The sequence below is a fragment of the Orussus abietinus genome, unplaced genomic scaffold (assembly GCF_000612105.2).
Source record: "Orussus abietinus isolate OABI.00-Male unplaced genomic scaffold, Oabi_2.0 scaffold49, whole genome shotgun sequence".
NCBI lineage: Eukaryota > Metazoa > Arthropoda > Insecta > Hymenoptera > Orussidae > Orussus > Orussus abietinus.
In genome coordinates, this window is record NW_019394595.1 from 100159 (window position 1) to 120173 (window position 20015).

Here is a 20015-nt window from a genome sequence, read left to right on the forward strand (position 1 = left end):
AAAAGTAAGTCGTGAATACTTAATAAACTGGTGATGACGATAATAAATGAATAAGGGGATAAACTGATAAGTAGGGGATTTGAGACAGATGATAATGGCTGGATTTGATAATTTTTCACGCGGGAGCAAAAAATGTTATCTCACCGTTTTTGCAGTTTTGTCACGTAGCGCGGTTGGAGTAATTCTTCGGGATCCCTTCCTCGTAAATGGAACGGCTTGACGGGGGAGTGTCCTCGGTTGATAAACAGAAATCCTTGCATAAAGATACCCTAATAAAAGCAATCCTATTATATCACGCTATGATAAAGATTTGGTCAGTCATTCGTGTTCCCCTTGGATTTTCCATTACGGAAAATGGTGGAACCCCTCCGGCCATTTTTCACGAACGCCCCAATGCTTCGGCCAGTGATTCTCAAAAATGAAGGATAGATGCGTTAGTTTTTTTTCTAATTGTATTAAGAGGACGTGGAAGTGGCATCTGAAGAGTCAATCGTTCATGAAACTTTTCTCCAAACTGGGTGTGCTGAATCGTTTCACAATTTACACCGTGAATGTGGAGTTTATACGGAATGTCCTAAATCTTTTGAAATTTCATTTTTTATAACAAATTTAAAAAAATTGCCATTTCATTCGCATAAAACGAATCCACGTGGAATGGATACTCCACGTAAATTGAGGAACGGGTGTACCTATTAATGAATTCATGAAAACATAAATTATATGTATATACGTTTCTATATCCTTTCTCAAATTTTCGACGCTATGCATTATTCATTTATTGCTTCCATAACTCCCTCGTAATTAAATTTCAATTTCTAAATTACCCGGTTTTTTGCATGCCCTGAAATTTCCAGAAGTTATAAAAAATTCTACAGACATCAGAAGACACGATGAGACAATATCGCGACCCTCGAAAGGAGGCGCGTTGGCAATCCCTGTCCCAGGGGGTTGTAACAACCCCGCGGAAATTAAGTAGCTTACGGGCCCTTTATGGTTTATGCCGCAGAGAACCTTTGAAAATGGCTCGCCGAGCCCTGGAAGATCCGCGAAGAAAAGAAGAATCTTCGCTCACCCCCTTCTCGGGCATTTTATTCTTTAATGAACTTTCGTCGTAACCCCGGCTGGGAATCATAACTCGGGGTGTCATACCTCGAATTAGAACGTGGACCTCGAGCATCGGGGGTGGTTTAATCATCAACGCTTACCCCGTGTGCCCCCAGTAATTGAAAGTTACGGGGGTGAGCGTCTTAAGGTGTCTACACCCTATGGTGGGTGATTCGCGATGCATGGTGCGTCGTCGCGACCAAATTCGTCGATGCGACGCCCTGACCACACACATTATGCGTGGTTCGATGCGAACATCAGGGGTGGTTTAATCATTGACACTTGCCCCGAGCAATTGCAAGTTACGGGGGTGAGCATCTTGCGATATGTACACCCTATGATGTGTGACTCATGGTGCGTCGTCGCGACCAAATTCGTCAATGCCACTCACTGACCTTACACAATATGCGTGGTTCGTCATTCCACCCTATGTGTAACTTTTTAGGAGAGATATTAAGACACACATCGTCCATACACCCTGTTCGTGCCCAAGGCGAACCACCCACCACGCATAAGGTGTAGGAGCCTTTAGCCATACGTGCCCCAGAAATAATTCCCCAACACCCCCGCGATTTCTGGCGGAGTCTGCAACCCCCAGGCAGGCCGCCCCATAGCTTAACACGCCACTAACTCCGCCTGAATTACTTAGACTCTTATTAAACCGCTTCTCAACCGCTCGTAAATTTTCCGAACTGCCGGCGTTAAAGTCGGCCGACGTGTTCATATGCGAGAGAGGATGCCGCGGGTCCAGGACTGACCGAAACTGTTCTGGACCGGCGATCGGGACACTCCGATTAAAGGTTATCCTGTCGCAATCTGGAAAAAGGACTCCTCGGTCCTTTGTTTTCCCTGGCAATATCGGTCCGTCGAAAAGTGTCTGTTCTGTTAGGTTGAAGAATAATAGGAATGACAGGTATTATTAAAACTTTTTTTTATAGGAAATGAAATTTCATGGGTGTCAGAACCTTCTTTGTAGCCTCTACATTCACGTTGTAATGTCTGAAATGATTCGGCACACCCAGCTCGGAGAAGTTTCATGAACGATCGACTCTTTGAATGCCACTTTCGCGTCCCTTTAAAGGGAAAATAAAGTAAATATTGTGGAAGTATCCTGTAATTTAAAATTCAAGTTAAAACTGACGGAACGTGATATTAGGATGCAAAAATGCATTGATTAAGCTGATTAATAGTTTCGATCGACTTTTTTGTCATTTTCGCCAACACGTGGCGGGATGGGGAATTAATTCTTGTCGGGGGTGGTGTGGGAGAGACGGGGCTGTCAGGCTGGAATCATTGTCTCGGTATTATCGCGGAAGAGATTCAATTACATCGAAAACTCGAGGCAGATGAAGCCATTGTGCCGGGCCGGATTAATCCGCGCTTTCGACGGCGAATCCGCGAGATACCGTCGAAGGGGATGAAACTTCTCCACTTGCAACTTCGGAGTTGTCAGATGGTCGGCATATTTCCTCTCGAGCTGGTGGTCGCAGACTTCGGTTTGTGCCCCGAAGTTATCGGCAAGTTTCGATAACCACCCTGCCCATTGTCCGAACTTCTGATTCGAGGGTTCAGGTGATATGAAAGACACCGAGAAATTTAATCGACGTCGGTAAAAAAAGATTTTTCTAGCTGTTGCACCATCTGAAATTCTTACCGATATTTACACTGATAAAAATGTCAATGTAAATCTACGTGCTCAATTATTGGCATCAATTGAGGCCACAATAAAATCTGTGCAAAGGTTTTGGGTCCTTTTGGCCATTTGTTGGATCGATGGCTTCCGGGGAGGCACTCCCATTGATGGACTCGACGTAGGTACGATTTTTTAATCCACTCCACTAATTCCCGGTCCCATTAATCCATCCGGATAGTGGTGAAGCAAATGAATGAACGGTCGGATGAAAGACCGCGACACAAATGAGAGAGAAAGAGAGACGTCAAAGCGAATGTAGGTACTCGGGATTGCGTGCCGGAGGGACACGGGAGAGACGACGGATATTTTTCTACCTCTACTTGCGTAAATCTTTTAAGGTGATGTTGTACCCTAGGGAGTATTCACTTAGGAAATCAGGGATTTTAACGCTCGAAATCATGAGGAAATTACATGGAAATAGCAAACAAGAATCCTTGGAAATTGTTGGAAATTACCAAAACACTGTCACAATTTTAACCCTTATCACTCCAAGAATATTAGAAATATTTTTTCAATTGTAATTGAAATCTCGTACTTATTAGTTCGGCACGAACAGATAATTGCATTTCTTGAGTATCGCGTATACAAACCACAATTATTTTTGCACCAACCTAATTATGAACTACTTTCGTTTTTTTGGTGCGCTTCTTTGGTCGCGGTAATAACGGAAACGAGCAAAGTGAGTAATTCGTTAATTTCCTCGCTCGTTCGGAAAATGCTGGGTCCCTAATTGATTAAACTCTGCTTCTTCCTGCGGTTTGAATTTCCCAAGAAAGTCGTGGTCTAGCGGGTAAATCGAGTGTCGGTGACTTTAATGTCTTAGAAGCATTTCTCGGCTCCCGCAGTCGACTTCTCGGTGGAATATTTTATCTTCTTGCTCCTCTCGCAACGACATCCGTTCCTGCTGGCGATGCCATTAATTTCTGATCATTAGGATCCGGAATGTTCCTGAAGAGGAGTCAGGAACTCATTTGCAGAGGAACTTACCGCAGCTCGTCGTATGCGCTGCTTTTTTCCTTTTTTCCTTCAAGATTCCCCCTTTTAAGGTGATATGAAAGAGCCAGCTTATATATGTATCTGAGAGATCATTCGTGAAAGTATTTTCCTAATTGGGTATATCAAATCGTTTCAAATTTAACCACGTGAATGCGAACGCCCTAAAGTAGGTCCTGAAACTCATGAAATTTCAATTTTGTATAAAAAAATGTGCTTATCCGGACTAGAAACAACATGGCGTGGTCCGTGCACGATTTTAATGTTTTAGCCTTTTCGAAGACTTGATGAATTCATTCGATTTATGTTTGATCATTTTCTCGTGGCGTTTCTTTTTCCTGGGAGGTCTTTAAGTACCGGAGGTTTTCTTTTTCCAAGTTAACGAGTCTTCCGAGTACTTAGGTAAAGGGCTTTCGATCGAAGGCCATCTTCCCTCTTCGGCATCGACTTCGACTATGCGTCGGACCGAAAAGTTCGGCGTTTAAGTCGAGACAGTTTTTCTTGGCCCTTTTGCCTTTCTCGTCGACGGGTGCACGTCCATTCGATCTCGTTAATGGAAAAGTCGGAGGTGCGCGAGAAGCAGCCTCGTCTTCGGGCTCGACTTCAGGGTAATTTCCGTCAGTACCACCTGACCCGGAAGGCGGGTTTAAACTCCGTTTACATGAATCGACGAGGGACAACGAATTGCAATTTCGCGATCGATCGACCTCCGGCACACATCGCCTGCCCATTAGCCGGCCATCGGCGTTGTTAATCGTCGCCAATTATTTATTTACTGCTAATTCTCCCCGCGGTTCCGACCCCACCTACTGATTTGCTATCACCTCTTTTTTTTTTTTTAATTTCCGATGTTTATTTTATCTAGAATTTATTCGAGGTGTTAACCAAACTGTCCCATTTTAATGCCCGGTTAAATCATTGATTACCTAACCGTAGGTTAAAGTTAACATCTAAGTTAATCGTGGGTTAATAAAAATAAGAAAATGAAATAAATATACATTTCAAGAGCGAGGAGGGCAAGGGTGGATCTTGTTTGTTTCGGTGTCAGCAATGTGGAACATTGTTTCGGGGGTATTTAAATAAAAATAATATACTTTTTCCATTTTAATTCGACAGCCCTGTACCGACGAAACAAAGTTCTCTCGTTATCGGGCGACGTGCCGCGCTTCCGGGCTTTGATGCCTATCGGCGAATTTCGAATTCAAATCATTGTCGGGCTGGAGATGAAAAGCTCGATTATCGATTGACTTGCAAATTCCCGGATAAACGCGGAATTCCTAAGAGCTTGCCGCGGAGAACTCGATATGGAGCAATTTATAAGCTTTCTCCCACATGCGGGGTGAATTACAAGCTTGCCTCTTATTTCCCCAATTACACTGATAAAAATGTCACGTAAATGTACATACTCAATCATTGGTTACTTCGATGCCACACTAAATTGCAGAAAAACATGTACGAAAATTTTGCACCCAGAAAATTGTAATTGGCATTTTTGATCCTTTAGTTGTGCTTATGATCTTTGACTGAGGAAAGTTACTTCCTCTCTTAATTGGTACTTTGTCGTTTGATTCGTGACGAGCAGGATGACTCGCGTAGAGTTCTTTCCGTCTCTTCTTGTTTTTCCCTCTTTACTTCCGTTTTTATCCCCCTATTTTTCATCCCTAATAAGCTCGTCAAGCATTAGCCGTCTCACCCTGAGCTTCTCGTTATCGCCTCCGCTATAAATATTAATACGAAGGATACGAATGGCCTGCTTTAATTATTACATTAAAGAGATGATGAACTAGGAAATTCATACAAGTTATGGATTAAGGTAATTAACTCAATATGTAAATGTTGGATGGATAATTTTCATTTTCGGCCGTGATATTGGAAATCAATGTCTAATCAATATTATGATGTTTCGATACATACAGAAGGATCATTTCATAACACTTTAAGTTCCGTCTCCTCGCGCACTTCTCTCGAGGTGAGAGTAATTACTTCCCGAAAAAGCGGGATAAAAATGAAAAAGATAGAAGGAAACAGAGTGGAGGGAGGGAAACGGGCTCGGGTGCGATCAAAAGGGGACTTAGAATCTGTTCCCCCAAGTGTCAGGGGGGTTGGTCCCGTGTTATCATATCCATAGGAGTCGCATAAACGTCATCAGCAAAGCCTCGACCTCGCGATTCCTTCGACGAGCACAAAGAAGGAAAAAAATGGCCTGGAAAGAAATAAAAGGGGAAAAGAGGCCGGCGAAAAATGGAGCAGCCGGGGGAAATCCTCTCGGGAGATACGTATATATGTACATACGGGTTTGCATATTTGTTCCGACGTGGGAATAATTAAGCGAGCCCTCGCAAAATTCTTGGACGAGTTCCTTCGCGAGGTGTTCTTCTGAATTGAATTCGTAAGGGTGCAAAGCCACCCCCTCGGATCGGCGCACAGTGGCAAAAATGACGAAAAAGCTAAAAGTCAAAAGCTCGAAAATGAAATTTGTATGTTGGGATTATCGATTGTCAGATCAGGTAGAGCGACAATTCGTGCGTTCTTTTTTGTTTAATTTCTAATTTTTTAAAATTTTTTCTTCGTAATAATGAAAAATGTAAGGCGATGAAACATAATATTAGAATATAGCGATTTCATGCTCAGGCAGACAAATTGCTTTGTCCAGCTTTTTCGTAATTTTCGCCGCGGTGCGGCGGTTCGGTAAAGGGAGAAAAGGAGCTTCCGCATCCGATCGATGAAAAAGTAATTCGACGTAGGCTCTCTCGGAATTTGTTCCTTTTGCAAATGAAAAGGAGGCGCGAGATGAGACCCCCCTCGATGGGGTGGGGGTCACGACCCCTCGTAAAACCCCGACCTGGTCGCCGGCTCACGCACGACATCGAATTTCTCATCTGGCCGAACTGCAGCCTCTCGGACCTCCCCTTAAACTTCCGCGCTTAGTATTCACCGTATGGACTGGCGTATATTTCAAATTTCATTCTGCCCTTAATATACGCCCTCATTTCCGTCTCTCTAACGTGAGTAGCATTCCCGAACTCGCGAGTGCCCGAACCCACCCCCGTGGGGATTGATCACCGATACTCGATCGATCGTCCATTCCCGTCTGGATAATTTTCGGGAGCTGCCGTGAAAGAAAAACCTAGTTACATTAACTATTTTTTAACCAGATTTCATAGTTCATAAAGGACTTAGATGCTTTTCGTAGCAAAAAAGTCAGCGATACGTTCAGTTATTAAAAAATAGTTGTAGGTACCAATTTATAGTAAATCAAACGATAAATTCCATTCGTTTAACAAAAATGGCTTCAATGGGGTCAAATTGTTCGGTTTACTCGCACTTTTTCTCTCAGGGTATATAGAATGACTCTTTCATATCACTTTAAGGAAATGAAACATTAACTTGGAGGAAGTCGCGTTGAATTTCGCGATTGCGGGGATCGGCTGATGCGGTGAGTTACTTTCCGCAAGGGGCGCGATTCGCGGGAGAAGTGCGGAAAACTCGACGCAAACTCGTCCGAAGCGGTCCCGACGTGTGCCACGGGATTAAGACGTACAATCTCGGGGAAGTTTCTTTACGAGCCGCGAGTTGCAGCTCGCGTTTGCCTTTCGTCTTCGGGACGGGGGAAGTTTTCTCCCCTTAATCCGCAAGCTTTGTCGTTTCATGACCGACGAAGACTCATCACCGGCATAAAAGTTCAGTCCGAGACTCTCGATTGCTCCTGGAACTCGAGAATCAGGGTTCACGTTTCAAATGTCTGCTAAATATTAACAAAACGTACGACATTCGTTTAATTTATAGAAAATATCTGGAAGTATACTAATTCACTACCAAGACATAAAGTTTATAATTGTACTACAGCCTTGCGTACTAAAAGCGTACGAATTTAATGCATTTTTGTTAAACAACGTGCGACCTGGAAAAGTTACGATTTACCCTGAATTTTTTCGATAAAATCTGGGTCTCATCCCCTTCTTTATGCGCCATTCTCGCCGCGATTGGTGGCGCAGGTGAGAGTCGATATTCGCGACCTCGATGGAAATACTTTGGGGTTAATCGACAGATTCGAGGGCACCGAGTATGGCGTCGGGTACGAAGATCCGTCGATTTCCCCCGAAGTTACTCCCCCCGGAAGGAGGGGAAACTTCACCGGCAGGAAAGTCACCTGGGAGTACCGAACGGGCATACCCCACTCATAACTTAGGCACATAGTAAGCCGCCTGACTATCCTTAAACCATAAAAGGGACTTACGGAGTTTTGGCATCTTATGGCGGAACTTTGCATATACTCCCGTGGTTTATGCGACGTGCCATAAGCTGTAGATAGCCGGTCGAGTTAGGCCGAACGAGGATAGAATATTCCTCTCGAGAGGGTGCTCGGGCCCTCGGTACACCTTGTACCGAGCGGAGGAGCATCTCTCGTTATCCGCGCTTCTGCCACTTCAGAGTTTGCCTTTGACGCGCTTAAACGAATTTCCGAATATCGAAGAATCACTGGATGTGCTAGCCTTACTTGCTGCCCTGAGAAATTGCGCCGTCGAGGAGGTACTTATCCTTGCGAAGTGCGATGCGCACTTCTCCGTGGTTGTGGCTCGTAAGGGTCGTTAATCGTGGCAAGTGATTCGATAATGCGAGACGGTCGATTCCGCTCGACGTCGTTCCTATTATGGGATATTAAAGTAATTCATATCGTTATTGCGCTCTACCCCCGTTATTAGCCCGGACGTTAATGACCAGGAATATATTATATTATTCCGTTTCAGCGCCTCGATAAACACGTACAAGAATTTCAGACAAATTGTTCCAAGCATATTTAGAAAAAGTGGAGAGCTACTGATATCGTATCACTGCCTAAATAGTATTGGAGAAGGTAACTGAAACGTACCGTAAGTTACCGAGAATATTGAGAATTTATGAGAACGTTAATTTTTGTATTTAGACTTTTGATTTCTTCGTTTAAATGAAGTTTCTTTTTGATGCACTTCAAAGTTCAAGCCAAAGAGTGATAAATATTATTAGAAATTATTGATTATAGGATCTTGTTTACTTACGGCAGATTTAATTTTCACATTTTGTTTAAAATTATCTACTGCGAGAGCTGCCGATTTTACGCTTCTTGGGGAGGGTTGTTATTTAAATATGGATTTATGAATGCATCCGTATGCGTGGAATGTATCGTATGCATGGTTAACTATGCAACTCGTATGCCGACTAATGCCATAAACATGAGGAATTACGGCACCGCAGGGGGATGAAAAGGGAATGACAGAATTTCGGTAATAAAACCCACGGAGGGCCGGTTGTTATGATAATGCCGGCCGCTCTTTCTACGAAGATGAAGCCGGCGAATAAAAATATAACGTTCCAATAAAATACCGAACAGCCGTGCGCGAGATACGAGATCTCTCCCTTGGAGGTTCTTATGCGTACGCGGACGACCTGCGTTTTCCGCACACGAGTGTCCGCGTCTTGTTCGCCGGGGACATATTTATACAACATTGCCCCGGGAGGAGCGTGGTTTATTAGAATGCATTTCGAAAATACAACCCTTCTTCCTGGGGGTAGTTTTAGAGACTGCGAGGTCTCTTCGAGCCTGCTGCATTTTCTGCATATTTACCGCTTTTATTCGCAGTCGCGGAAACAAACCACAAATGTCGCACAGTGGCGAAAATGAAAAAGTTAACCTCGGTAAAATTGTAAAACTTAAGCTCGGTCAAATTTTCCTTCTTAGAGACCGATGTCAATAATTCGTCCGAATGTAAATTTTAAATCGACGTACGGACCGTACATAACAATTAGGATTCCGTCCTTTTAGCAATAAATGTCCGAATTACCAATCTGGCAATCGATAACCCCAAAGTACAAATTTCATTTTTGAGGCGTTGGCGAGCTTTTTCGCCATTTTCACCCTTGTGCGTCGGTTTGCAAATAATTGGCAAAATGCAAATCTAGCATCCCCGCGATTGTGCCATCCCCTGGAAAAAGAAAACTTCTTACTTCGGGAAGATTACTTCTCAAGTCCTGGGCTTAATAAAATTTCCTGGGAGTCTCTAGGGAAATCTGATTGATTAAAATGGATTGGCGGTTGGATTAAACGGATTCGCCCTTGGGAGTAAACATTCCGTTAAGGATGGAATTCTGCTGGAAAGGTTTTCTTCGCAGCCGAATCCTATTTTTCGTGCTTTTGGGGATTTATGGGCACGCAGTTGTCCCCGATGCACTTCTGCCCCTTAGTGGTAGCAATTATAATTCATATATACACTTTGAATTTCTGTTAACGGTGTGCTTTCTCATTTCTAGACTTTAGTTTGACTCCTACGCAAGCGGATGTAAATTTGGGTCGTAACAACCTTTCAATTTAACGCGAGAAAAATGACAAGGGCCGGAAATTATGCATCGCTTATGCACTCGCTGTAAATGCCGGAACTGAACTGAATTATGCAGGAAGTAGGGTCCTCGTAAAGCGGCTCCTCCAAACTTGGAATAAAGTCACTGATAATTTCCCTTAAAGAAGATTTGCGGGCCGAAATTTGCGGGTCGAAATCCCTCCACTGCTCCTACGAAGAATATTTAAAAAACCAATTTTTCGCTAAACTTCGGGGGGTTGTTTCACCCCTTAATTGTGGACCATTGCAGATATAAAAAAACACGTGTCTCTTAGATTTTTGTGTTCTTCGACATATATGAAAATCAATAAGATCGGGGGCGGACACTTGGGAATGTTTCCTTGTAAGTAGTACCGAAAAACGCTTAAAAACGCCCAGAAACGCCTAGGAACGCCAGAAAACGCCAAAAACGATTTCGAAAATCAAAAACGCGTATCTCCTCTAAAAAAAATCGCATCCACTCGCGCGAGAGCTCAATTTGAAGATAAGAACCTTCCCCGTCGAGCTGCGAAAGTCGCAGTCGCGAAAAAAATTCCCCGGCGGCTGGGCGCCCCGGTAACCGGCGAAACACTAACGCGGTTTCGATAGTTCGATTGTCGGAAAGTGATCGATCAGAGAATTCGAGGACTTCCGTTTCGACCTGGATCGAGAATTAAGGGCGTAGGAGGCGACAGACACCTTAAACTTCCTATTAAAGTAAGTCTCATTTTACATCCGACTGTAACTGGTTAAATATTAATTTAATATTAATTTAACATGAAATTAAATGCCTCTAGCCGTAATACGGAACGCAATTTCAAGTGACACCGCCTTGCCTATTTGAGGGTGTCAAATCGCGAAATAAGGGATGAAATTCCGAGGAAAGTTTTCAATTACATTAGGCTCGGATGCCCGTGAACGAAGCTCCGCAAGCTCGGTCGATTCTCCCCCACTGAACTTACAAACTATGAAAGTTACCCTCCGTTCAGCGAATTGACCGTACCTCCTTTTCTACGTGCCCTGAAAACTCTTCCTGGCAGGTTTTCATTCCCAGCTCCTCTTCGAAAGCTTCGTCCAAAAAGGCGACTTTTTGCCGTCGAAAATTCAGAAAAATACGTCGGTGGCTATTGAAATTCCAAGATCAAGAAATAACCGGAATAGGTAGTCTAGATTTTGTAAAAAAAAAGGTTTATTACGTCAGGGAATGATCCAGGAAGACATTTAATGGAACGAATCAATTGTAGCAAGTAAATCTGTGTTGCAATTTCAATGACCACCAAACAGGGTTCGGCAATTTCATGTTTTTCGAGGTTTTTGAGGTATATTACATAAATCGCGTTCAAAATTATTTAGAATTTCCAATATATCGGATGCCGCAGATACATGATACATGTATCCGCTAGGTTGCAAACATCTTTTAGCGTATACGTAAACACGTCAATACTTTCCAGGACTAATTTAACGCTCGCGTTTATAATTCTTTTTAACTAAACCCTGTTTAATATCAAATTTCAAATTAGATTTATTATTTTCAATTTAAAAATAGAATGGGATAACATACTTTGCGCTGGAAATAACCCCTTTCCTTATTTCAACGGATAAAATCTGTACATTTTACAGATTTTTCTATAAGTGTAATAGACTTTTCTTCTCCATGTACCGAGTTCCTTATGTATATGAACAAAGTAAACTTCCTCCCTTACCCTAGGTGCAGATGCCGGGGTTGGAAGTGCAGTACTCACTCTCTCTCTCTTTCCCTCTGTTGCAGAAGCGGAAAGAAGTGCAGGCGCGGCTGCGGGGGCGGGTGCAGCTGCAGGGGGCAGTGCTCGGGGGTTGTCTGCCTCACCTGCCCCCTCGACCCCCGTGGTAACTAGTCCTTCGAGCTCCTCGACGGTTTCGACCTCGTCTTCGCCGTTGCCCTCGACCACCCCCTCGACCACCCCATCGGCCCTCGTCGCCGGCGTCGATAAATCAGTGCTTCAGGTGAGTACCTCGAGTACCTTCGCACCCCCGCCCCCTCCCCACGTGGGGGAAACGTCGCAATAAATCGTCTCGACGGGACGTCGTCGCGATGCAAAATGCCCGTCAAACCACCCTTTCGACGGGGTGTATAACGTCAACGTCGATCGCAGGAGTCCCACGTCGCGACGTCCTTTGTCCCTCGGTACTCGCTAATTGCGCCAGATGACGAACGGGACGAGTGGAAACGAATCGCGGTCCATTCTTGTCGGATGCTGCGTGCGATATGCTGCGACCCGATGATCGCTCGCCCCAGATAGATATTCCGGAGAGATAGCTCCTTTTGTTTCGACGCTCATTGGATATATTCTAGTTTTCTCCCCCTAGGACTTCCCTTCGATCAAATGGTGGATTGTTATTTTTTATTTCGTGCGCGTAGAAAAAAATATTCCGGTCATTTAAGGTGATATGAAAGGGTCATTTTACATATCATGTCGATGCATTAGTATAATGGCGTTTTTTTTTACACGCAGAAATTTTAAGGAAATTCGTCGTCTTATTCAGGATTCTATATCGGAAATGGGGTAGTTCTTGGGAAATATCTTTCCTTGTATACCAGGAAGTCGAGAGTTAAAGAGTGCACTGACCTACCCTACGGATTTCATTTTTTTGGGGGGGAAACGGAACCATAACTTGGATAGCGTGCGCGGCCGCGGTGTTTCGTTCCGACAGCTGGTAGATAGGATGTCTGAGACCGTCAATCAACGGCAATCTGGTCGGCTAACTCCATTCCATTTGCTGAATTTATATCCGAAGACGAAATGCACTTTCCGCGGGTTCTCTTTCCTCTGGGGCAGGGCAAGATAATAACCTCTAATGACTCACATTATTCATTGCGTCGAAACAGGTTCCGTCAGAACTGCTAATTTTCCTGCTGATGGGGTGTGCGGGGGTGGAGATAGCGGAGAAAAATTAGGAAGAAAAATTTAACAGGAGCAGAGATTTATTGCTGGGCGATACGTATATGTAATTACATCTGGGCGATGCAGGAAGTGAAGCGTGGTACGCGATTACTTACCGAGGGACAAATGACACGGTAGATTCAATGAAGTCATACGTAGCATGCGTACCCAAGTGAAAAGCTTGATAGTACTTAGAACTTCTAATTGTAGGCCTTAAGGTGATACGAATGGGTCATTCTATAGGTGTATATAAAACGTGAAAATATGTATAAAACTTTCTTGGTGAAAATGTGGGGCAGACGTATTTCTTGGTGAAAATGTGGGAAAAGACGTATTTCTTCGTGAAAATGTGGGAAACCGCGGTGGGAAGGAATAGGCCGTGTGTTTCGCAGTCAAAGCTCGAGGAGTGGCCGAAACCCATTTTACTTTCCGCCGAGCATTCGAACTTTGTTCGTAAAGGAAGAAACGTAATAGTCGGCGGAGAGGAGTCTTTGATACGTGCCCCGAACGGAAATTGAGACGCTCTGGAGCCGTTCCTGGAGGAGCGGCGCCGAAGAACGAAACCCGAAAGAAGCCGGGGAAACTGGAGTCGAAGTTCCCCGATCGATTCCTCCTCTCGATCCTGACGCGTCTTCCTCTTAGCTATCCTTGGGTAAATATTAAGCTCTTGGAGCACGTAGCGCGCTCTCGAGGAAAAATTGCCGGTCCTGGTAGAGCTTCCCACCAGAATCCGAACTGACCTGCAGACCTCTGTCGGTTTGTAAATTTCGTTAAATATTAACACGAGGTATCAATTCCTGGGAAGGGCGTTCATTTCACTCGAGATCCCTGCTTCTTCGGCTTCCTCTTTGGCCTCGAGTACTTTCCTAATTATCCGCACTTGAAAATTGATGCCAGACGTCGTTACCGTAATAAGCCAAATTTTTAAAGTCATGAGATATTAGAACTAGGTGTACCGAATCGTTTCAAACATCACAACGTGAATATGGAGGCTACCAGGAAGGTCCTTACACCCATGAAATTTTCTTGTTTATACAAAAAATATTAAAATAACTGTACATTTTTTAAACAATTGAAATGTCATGGGCTCCTTCCTTATAGCCACTAATCAATTGCGATCGAGGATTTTGACTCGGGTTAAATTCTCTTCGTATCATTTCCAGACTCTACGTAAAAACTACAAAATTCAGAAATCGGGCCGCGTAAAATCTCCCATATCTTTAATTAACATTTCTTTTTCCAAACGTAATAACTTCGCTTCGGCTGCCTCGGAGGGATAAGCTCGACTAATGGAACGTTAAAATTCCGGGAAAACGCAATAAGCCGGGGAGGAAGCTCCGAGTAATCGCGTTTTCTCAGGCCATTCGCTTTCACTTTTGCCTCGGTTTCTTTAACCTCTCGTCCACGGTAGCAGGTGCGCTGTTTTTCCCGCGCATTTACATAATAAAGGGGTAGTAATTAACACTCGGCCAGGGGGGGCTTTCGCGGGGGATCGTCCGGGATGGCGAAATAACTTTTTGCGCGCTTAACCGGGACGCCGGATTCCTTATCCCTTTAAGAAGAGGAGGACAGGAGTTCTTCGTAATTAAAGGACATAAATCGCGCAAGAGAGAGAGAGGGAGAAGGGAGAGACGCTGATGGGGGTGCGGAAAATGGCTATGGGGAGAGAAGAGAAAAACCAAGCTTCTGAGGATTCCCGCGCGGAAAAGTGTGCTAATCGGCGATGCAGTAAATTCCGCAAAATGCATCTACGGTTAATGAATACAGGTGTTGGCAATGATAGCCTGTCATTAATGGAGTCTCGTTAAATTCGGTGCTCACGGAACCGATAATTCAATTATTCATGCGTAGACGAGATCGCTTCCCCCTTGGCTTATCGATTTTGCCGCAGAAATCGCGTTTTTCTCGATCCGTTGTTTCGACAGGTCGAAGTTAAACATTTTTCTATCTTAAGGAAATTTTTGCCGAATTTTAACTCGATAATGGAGGCCACTTCATTTATTAGATGTAATCCAACTCGTAGAAAATTTTTGTTAATTCACAATATTTTTTTAACAGTAGACTTTCATCCCAGGTGGGATTTTTAGGAGGGAAATTATCGTTAACAGGGAGTACTGATTTATTTTTACGTCGTTTCGACACCGTAACGCGTTGTTACCACGTAAATTACAAGGCTGGAGACGGTAAAGAGGACAAACGAGAAGGGTGATCGATTGCGTCGCGACTTGACATTTTCTTGCCTCACGTAACAAAAGGTTTTTGTTACTTCCACCCTGGCTGGCCTTTATGGTAGATTCGGTAAATTCCCCCAAGGCCAGGGGCTCCTTAGTATGCTCGTAAAAGATGCACGTCGATACGGGAATCGACTTATCCTGCCTGGTATATTCATATCGACGACCCCATGGAAATTTGAATGCGCCCTTTAGGCAGGGGCGGAAAATGAAATTTTAAAAATTAATTTGTATCAAAAAATGTCTTTACGATTTGACGAAATCCCGGGTTTTACCCTCCGGGGTGTTAATATGGATGGCGAAATTTAATGAAGTCGAATCTTTGGAGCGTATAATGTGTCAAAATGGCGGTCGAGGTAGGCAGACATTTAAATGCGCTCATTATCAAGGGCAAAGTGTTAAAGTTTAGAAATTAATTTTCATTAAAAGATTTCTTTACGATCCGACGAGGGCTCGGATTTTACGCTAAATCGTTGGTGTTAATATGGGTGGGGAAGTTTGACGAAGTTCAATGTTTGGAGCGCACATGACGTGCCAAAATGGCGGTCGAGTTGAGCGCTTCACTCTCATTAGCACGAGTCGAGTTATCAGCCACGAATTGAATCTGTCCCCCAAATGGACCGTCGGAGAGGTGACAAAGTCCACCGAATAATCTCGTCAATTTGATCGAGTTACGTTTCTTTTCATGGCGTCCGTTCCATCCCCTTTTCCCATGGGCAAACAACAAATGGCTCGTGATAACGTCAAACCACGGAATGGGTACGTGAACGGTCTGCGGGAAAAGCAGCCTGACCGAAAATCACGGGGGAATATCAATTTTTCCTATGGAACCCGTCCGACAAAGATATTCCAGATCTCAGGGGGAGAATCCAATTCGAGACGGTCACTTTTTCGGAGGGGGGGAATATTTTCCCTCGCGTTTTACGCGACCTGGAAAAATCCTTCTTCTCCTTCCTTTTCTCTTCCCTCACTCTTTTTTTGCATCGACCCTGAACGAATCTCGTTTATACTCGGAATTAATGTTTTCAATTCGTTACTCACGGAATTAATGTTTTTAATTCATTATTCACGACCATTCTCGATTACGTCGTATAGCAGATCGCCCTGAGAGACAAATCCATTTAAATTAACTACCTCTTCCCTAGTTTTCATAGTTCAATAAGGACTTAGATACTTTTTATAGTAGAATTAACTTTTTTACTGAAGTAGAAAATTCAGGAACAGTTACTATATTTTTATGTCATTGATACATCATACATTTGCATACGATAGGCAATCTGAGACCAGACATCTTGACTGGACTTGGTAGTTCTAGCGTTAACTTGCCATCATTGGGTCGCAAAACTGATGATTCTTACAAGATCGGTTTTACAAGTTATGAAATTTCTTCGGCAAGAAACATTTGGATTGTCGCAAATAATTAATTCCGCCTAGGAAGTAAATTTTTCGCTCAGAGTATGGTGTCGCGTTTCGAGAGTTTTGGAGCATCTCCAAGTTTCGAAGCGGATTTTCGCGCCTTGAGAGAAATGCTTCCGCTCTTTCTCCGCCTTCCGGATGATGCAGGCTCCGCATTGTTGGACTCTGTCTCCGAGGAACCCCAACTATTTCGTGCGCCCCCGCGTTCTAAAAGCCTTCGGTATTCGGCTCATTAGATTCCTACGGGAGCTGTTTGATGCTCCCCGGTGGAACGGGATGCAGGGATCTTTGGACGAAATTCGCGATCCCATCCGTGTAAGTGATCTTCGTTTGCCCAGGGAGATGTAGCCCTTCCTTTGTCGGGGAATTTTCTTTCACTGGAACGAAGATTCGGTACTTAAGGTGATGCGATAGTGGCGTCAAAGAGGTCTCGTTTATGAAACTTTTCTCCGAACTGGGGGTACCGAGTCGACTCAAAATTTACAAAATGAATATGGAGGCTGTAAAGTTGTAAAGTTTGAAACCATTTGATACACCCTGTGCAGAGATAAGGTTCATGAACAATTGACTCTTTCGATGCCACTTTCACATCTCCTTAAGGTGATATGAAATGATGTTATGTGATGCAAAATAGTCGCGTCGCATTTTCACTGTTCATCGCAAAATGATACATCAGTCAGTATTTTCTCAAGCGCTTTTTACGTGGAGAATCATATCTCCTCTTGACATTTGAAGCTCCCCGGCAAATAGAAACGGGGTACGGAGATTTCCTTATCATTTACCCCATTTGCATACGCGATATATTCACCCTCTACATATGGCTCGCTCCCCTGGTTCATTATATTTCCTGCGGATTTATCTTGATTTCCGCATTTCTCGGGGCTCGAAAACGCGTTGTCTCTTTTGAACACGTTCCTTTTTTTTTTAAATAAGCCTTTAAGAATGTTAAAACGTCGTAAACATGCCTGGACCACTCCATGAAGGTTTTAATCCATGATAAATAACTAAAAAGTCATGAATTCACGGGATTTCGACTGTTTTACATCAATCTCCTTATCAGTACATTACCGAAGTGACATATGAAACGCTTCGTTTCTTATAATTCTCAACGTAGACTGTAAAATACTTCAACGTAAATATAAATGTCGGTAACGCGAAGCGCCAGCTTATGTTATCACTTGATTATCCAAAATGGCGTTTCATATCACTTTAATGATACCGCGACGAATGGCGGTCTTCCTTAGGAGTGCCTCGGAATTTAGGTCGATTTAAGTTCTGAACGATTAATCCCGATACGCGCGATCCCGGATATATCCGATAATGAATGCCGACGTAGTTTGCGAGCGGCAGTGTCATCCGCGAGCGGAAACGCAGAACAAAGTACAATATGTTCCCGCTGGCCAAACAAGAACGGCGCAAGTGCATGACACATCATTGCAACAGCCTGAATGAACGAGAGCTCGCATGTACGTCGACGTGCATTCCGAACTCCAGCGGAATGTCACTCCCTCGTCGGGTCGAATTGAAATGCATGCACTCGTCCTACTTGTTTTTCCGCGTTAAAACAAAGGAATTGCCGCTTGCCGCTTCCATGTTTTGTCCATTCAACCGAGTGAAAAAAAAAAAAAAAAGAGCACGACCTATTTCCAAAACTGCCGTCGTTCGGCTCGAAATGCACCGTTCTTTCGCCGTCGAGGGCCGAAATGCTTCAAAATTGCGAAATAAGCGTCTCCAAATTTATTTATTTCCATCGAGGTATTTAATATCAGGAACTTTCAGAATTATCCGCGGTAGAGCAATGAAAACTTTGCGTGAATATAATTACCAATCGGGCGAATCTTGGAATTCTTTTTTGGAGTAAACCTCGCAAAAATCATACTCTACCTTAAACGATTACTCGGGCGGAGACATTTGAACGGAAATCTTGGGAGTTACTATCGCGAGTCCCTCTTCGATGGACACGTGGCTATCTATCATTTTTACAAAGAGGAAAACGAAACATTTTCCTCGCAGGATTTAAGCAGACTCGTTTGCCATTCTTTTTGGCGAAAGAGGTGCATCGTGCCCCGTCGACCTGCAAGTGCATTTCCCTCGGTGCAGGGGTTGCAGTGCATCCGCGTTTTGCCTTTTGATTCCGCCGCTCTTTCCCTTGCCCGATGCAAATTCCCTCTTTCCCTGTTTTCGCCGGCAGATCTCGGTGCACGCGCTGTGCAAAGTTGCACTCGGCACGGAAATCGATACGTAATTAACCGGCGCCACCTCTGGACGAGCGAAAGTGCGTTCGCTCGAAATTAGCTCTCTCTAGGGCCGTACCGAGCGATATTGCGCGTACTCGCGTCTGACGGGACGTTACCCTGCCATTACGACGGACGTTTAAGCCCTGCCCTGGATACTTCATCGCGAAATTAGCGGGTGCAACTTACATTAATTGCCCTCGGTGCGCACTCGGATACTCCTGTAAACCCCGTGAAAATCCCTTTCTCCAGGAATTACACCCTGGAGGGCGGGTTCGTCGAGGAGGAAGGACCTCGATCATCCCTTCGTAGAGGGTCGAAGTTTACGAATTCATAAATCTAGTTTCCCATTTCCCAATCTTGGATTTGTCGTTTGTATTACCAAACGCGGAATGATTCCGATTTTACCGCGCAGGAAAGATATACAGTAATAATGCTTTAATTAAACGAAAGTACCCCGGGGTGAAGTTCCACTATAATTACTTATATGACGCGTCCCTTTTGATGGGATTATCACGTGGGGATCTCCTATAGGAAGAGACGTGGGATACGGTGACGATTTTTGGAAGTCCTGTCTCTTTCTTTTTAGACGGTGTTTAAGAGACTTTAACGATAAAGTGCACTGTAAAAATATATTGCAATTTTGTGACACTTTCGTTTCGAGTTCAATTCAGACATGGTATATTAATTTTATAAATTTATAACATACGTTTATAAAATCCGTAATTTTTTTCAAGCACAGAATTTGCTGGGCTAACATCACGCATTTAGCGTTAAAACTTTTTTTTATACATAGCTTTCAAATTGGTAAAATACATTTTTTAACGAAGAATCGATTCAGAAGTATGGATTGCCTCGAGTTAATTCGATGATTGGATGCTTTTGAACGAAGCGATTATATTAGATTGGCGAGTCTAATTGCAAGTGGAGGAGGGAATTGCATTGTTAATTAAATTGCCACGAAAAAGCTGCCAACTCGTCAGGGTGAGCGGACTTTTTTCGTAACTGGTTGGATTAATGCGAGAAGCCTCGGAAATCCGCGATCTGGCCGATGTCTCGCGAAACGACGAGCT

General features: G+C 43.8%; 1 protein-coding gene across 5 annotated transcripts in view; it reads left to right on the forward strand.

Moving 5' to 3' along the window:
• Positions 1 to 20015, forward strand: part of LOC105700682 (dystrophin, isoforms A/C/F/G/H) — a 404586-nt gene that overhangs the window by 93381 nt on the left and 291190 nt on the right. For all 5 annotated transcript variants that reach the window (XM_012426757.2, XM_023432800.1, XM_023432803.1 and 2 more), the window contains one exon: positions 11909 to 12123. In XM_012426757.2, coding sequence (XP_012282180.1) covers positions 11909 to 12123 — 215 coding nt within the window. The remainder of the gene's footprint in view (positions 1 to 11908; positions 12124 to 20015) is intronic.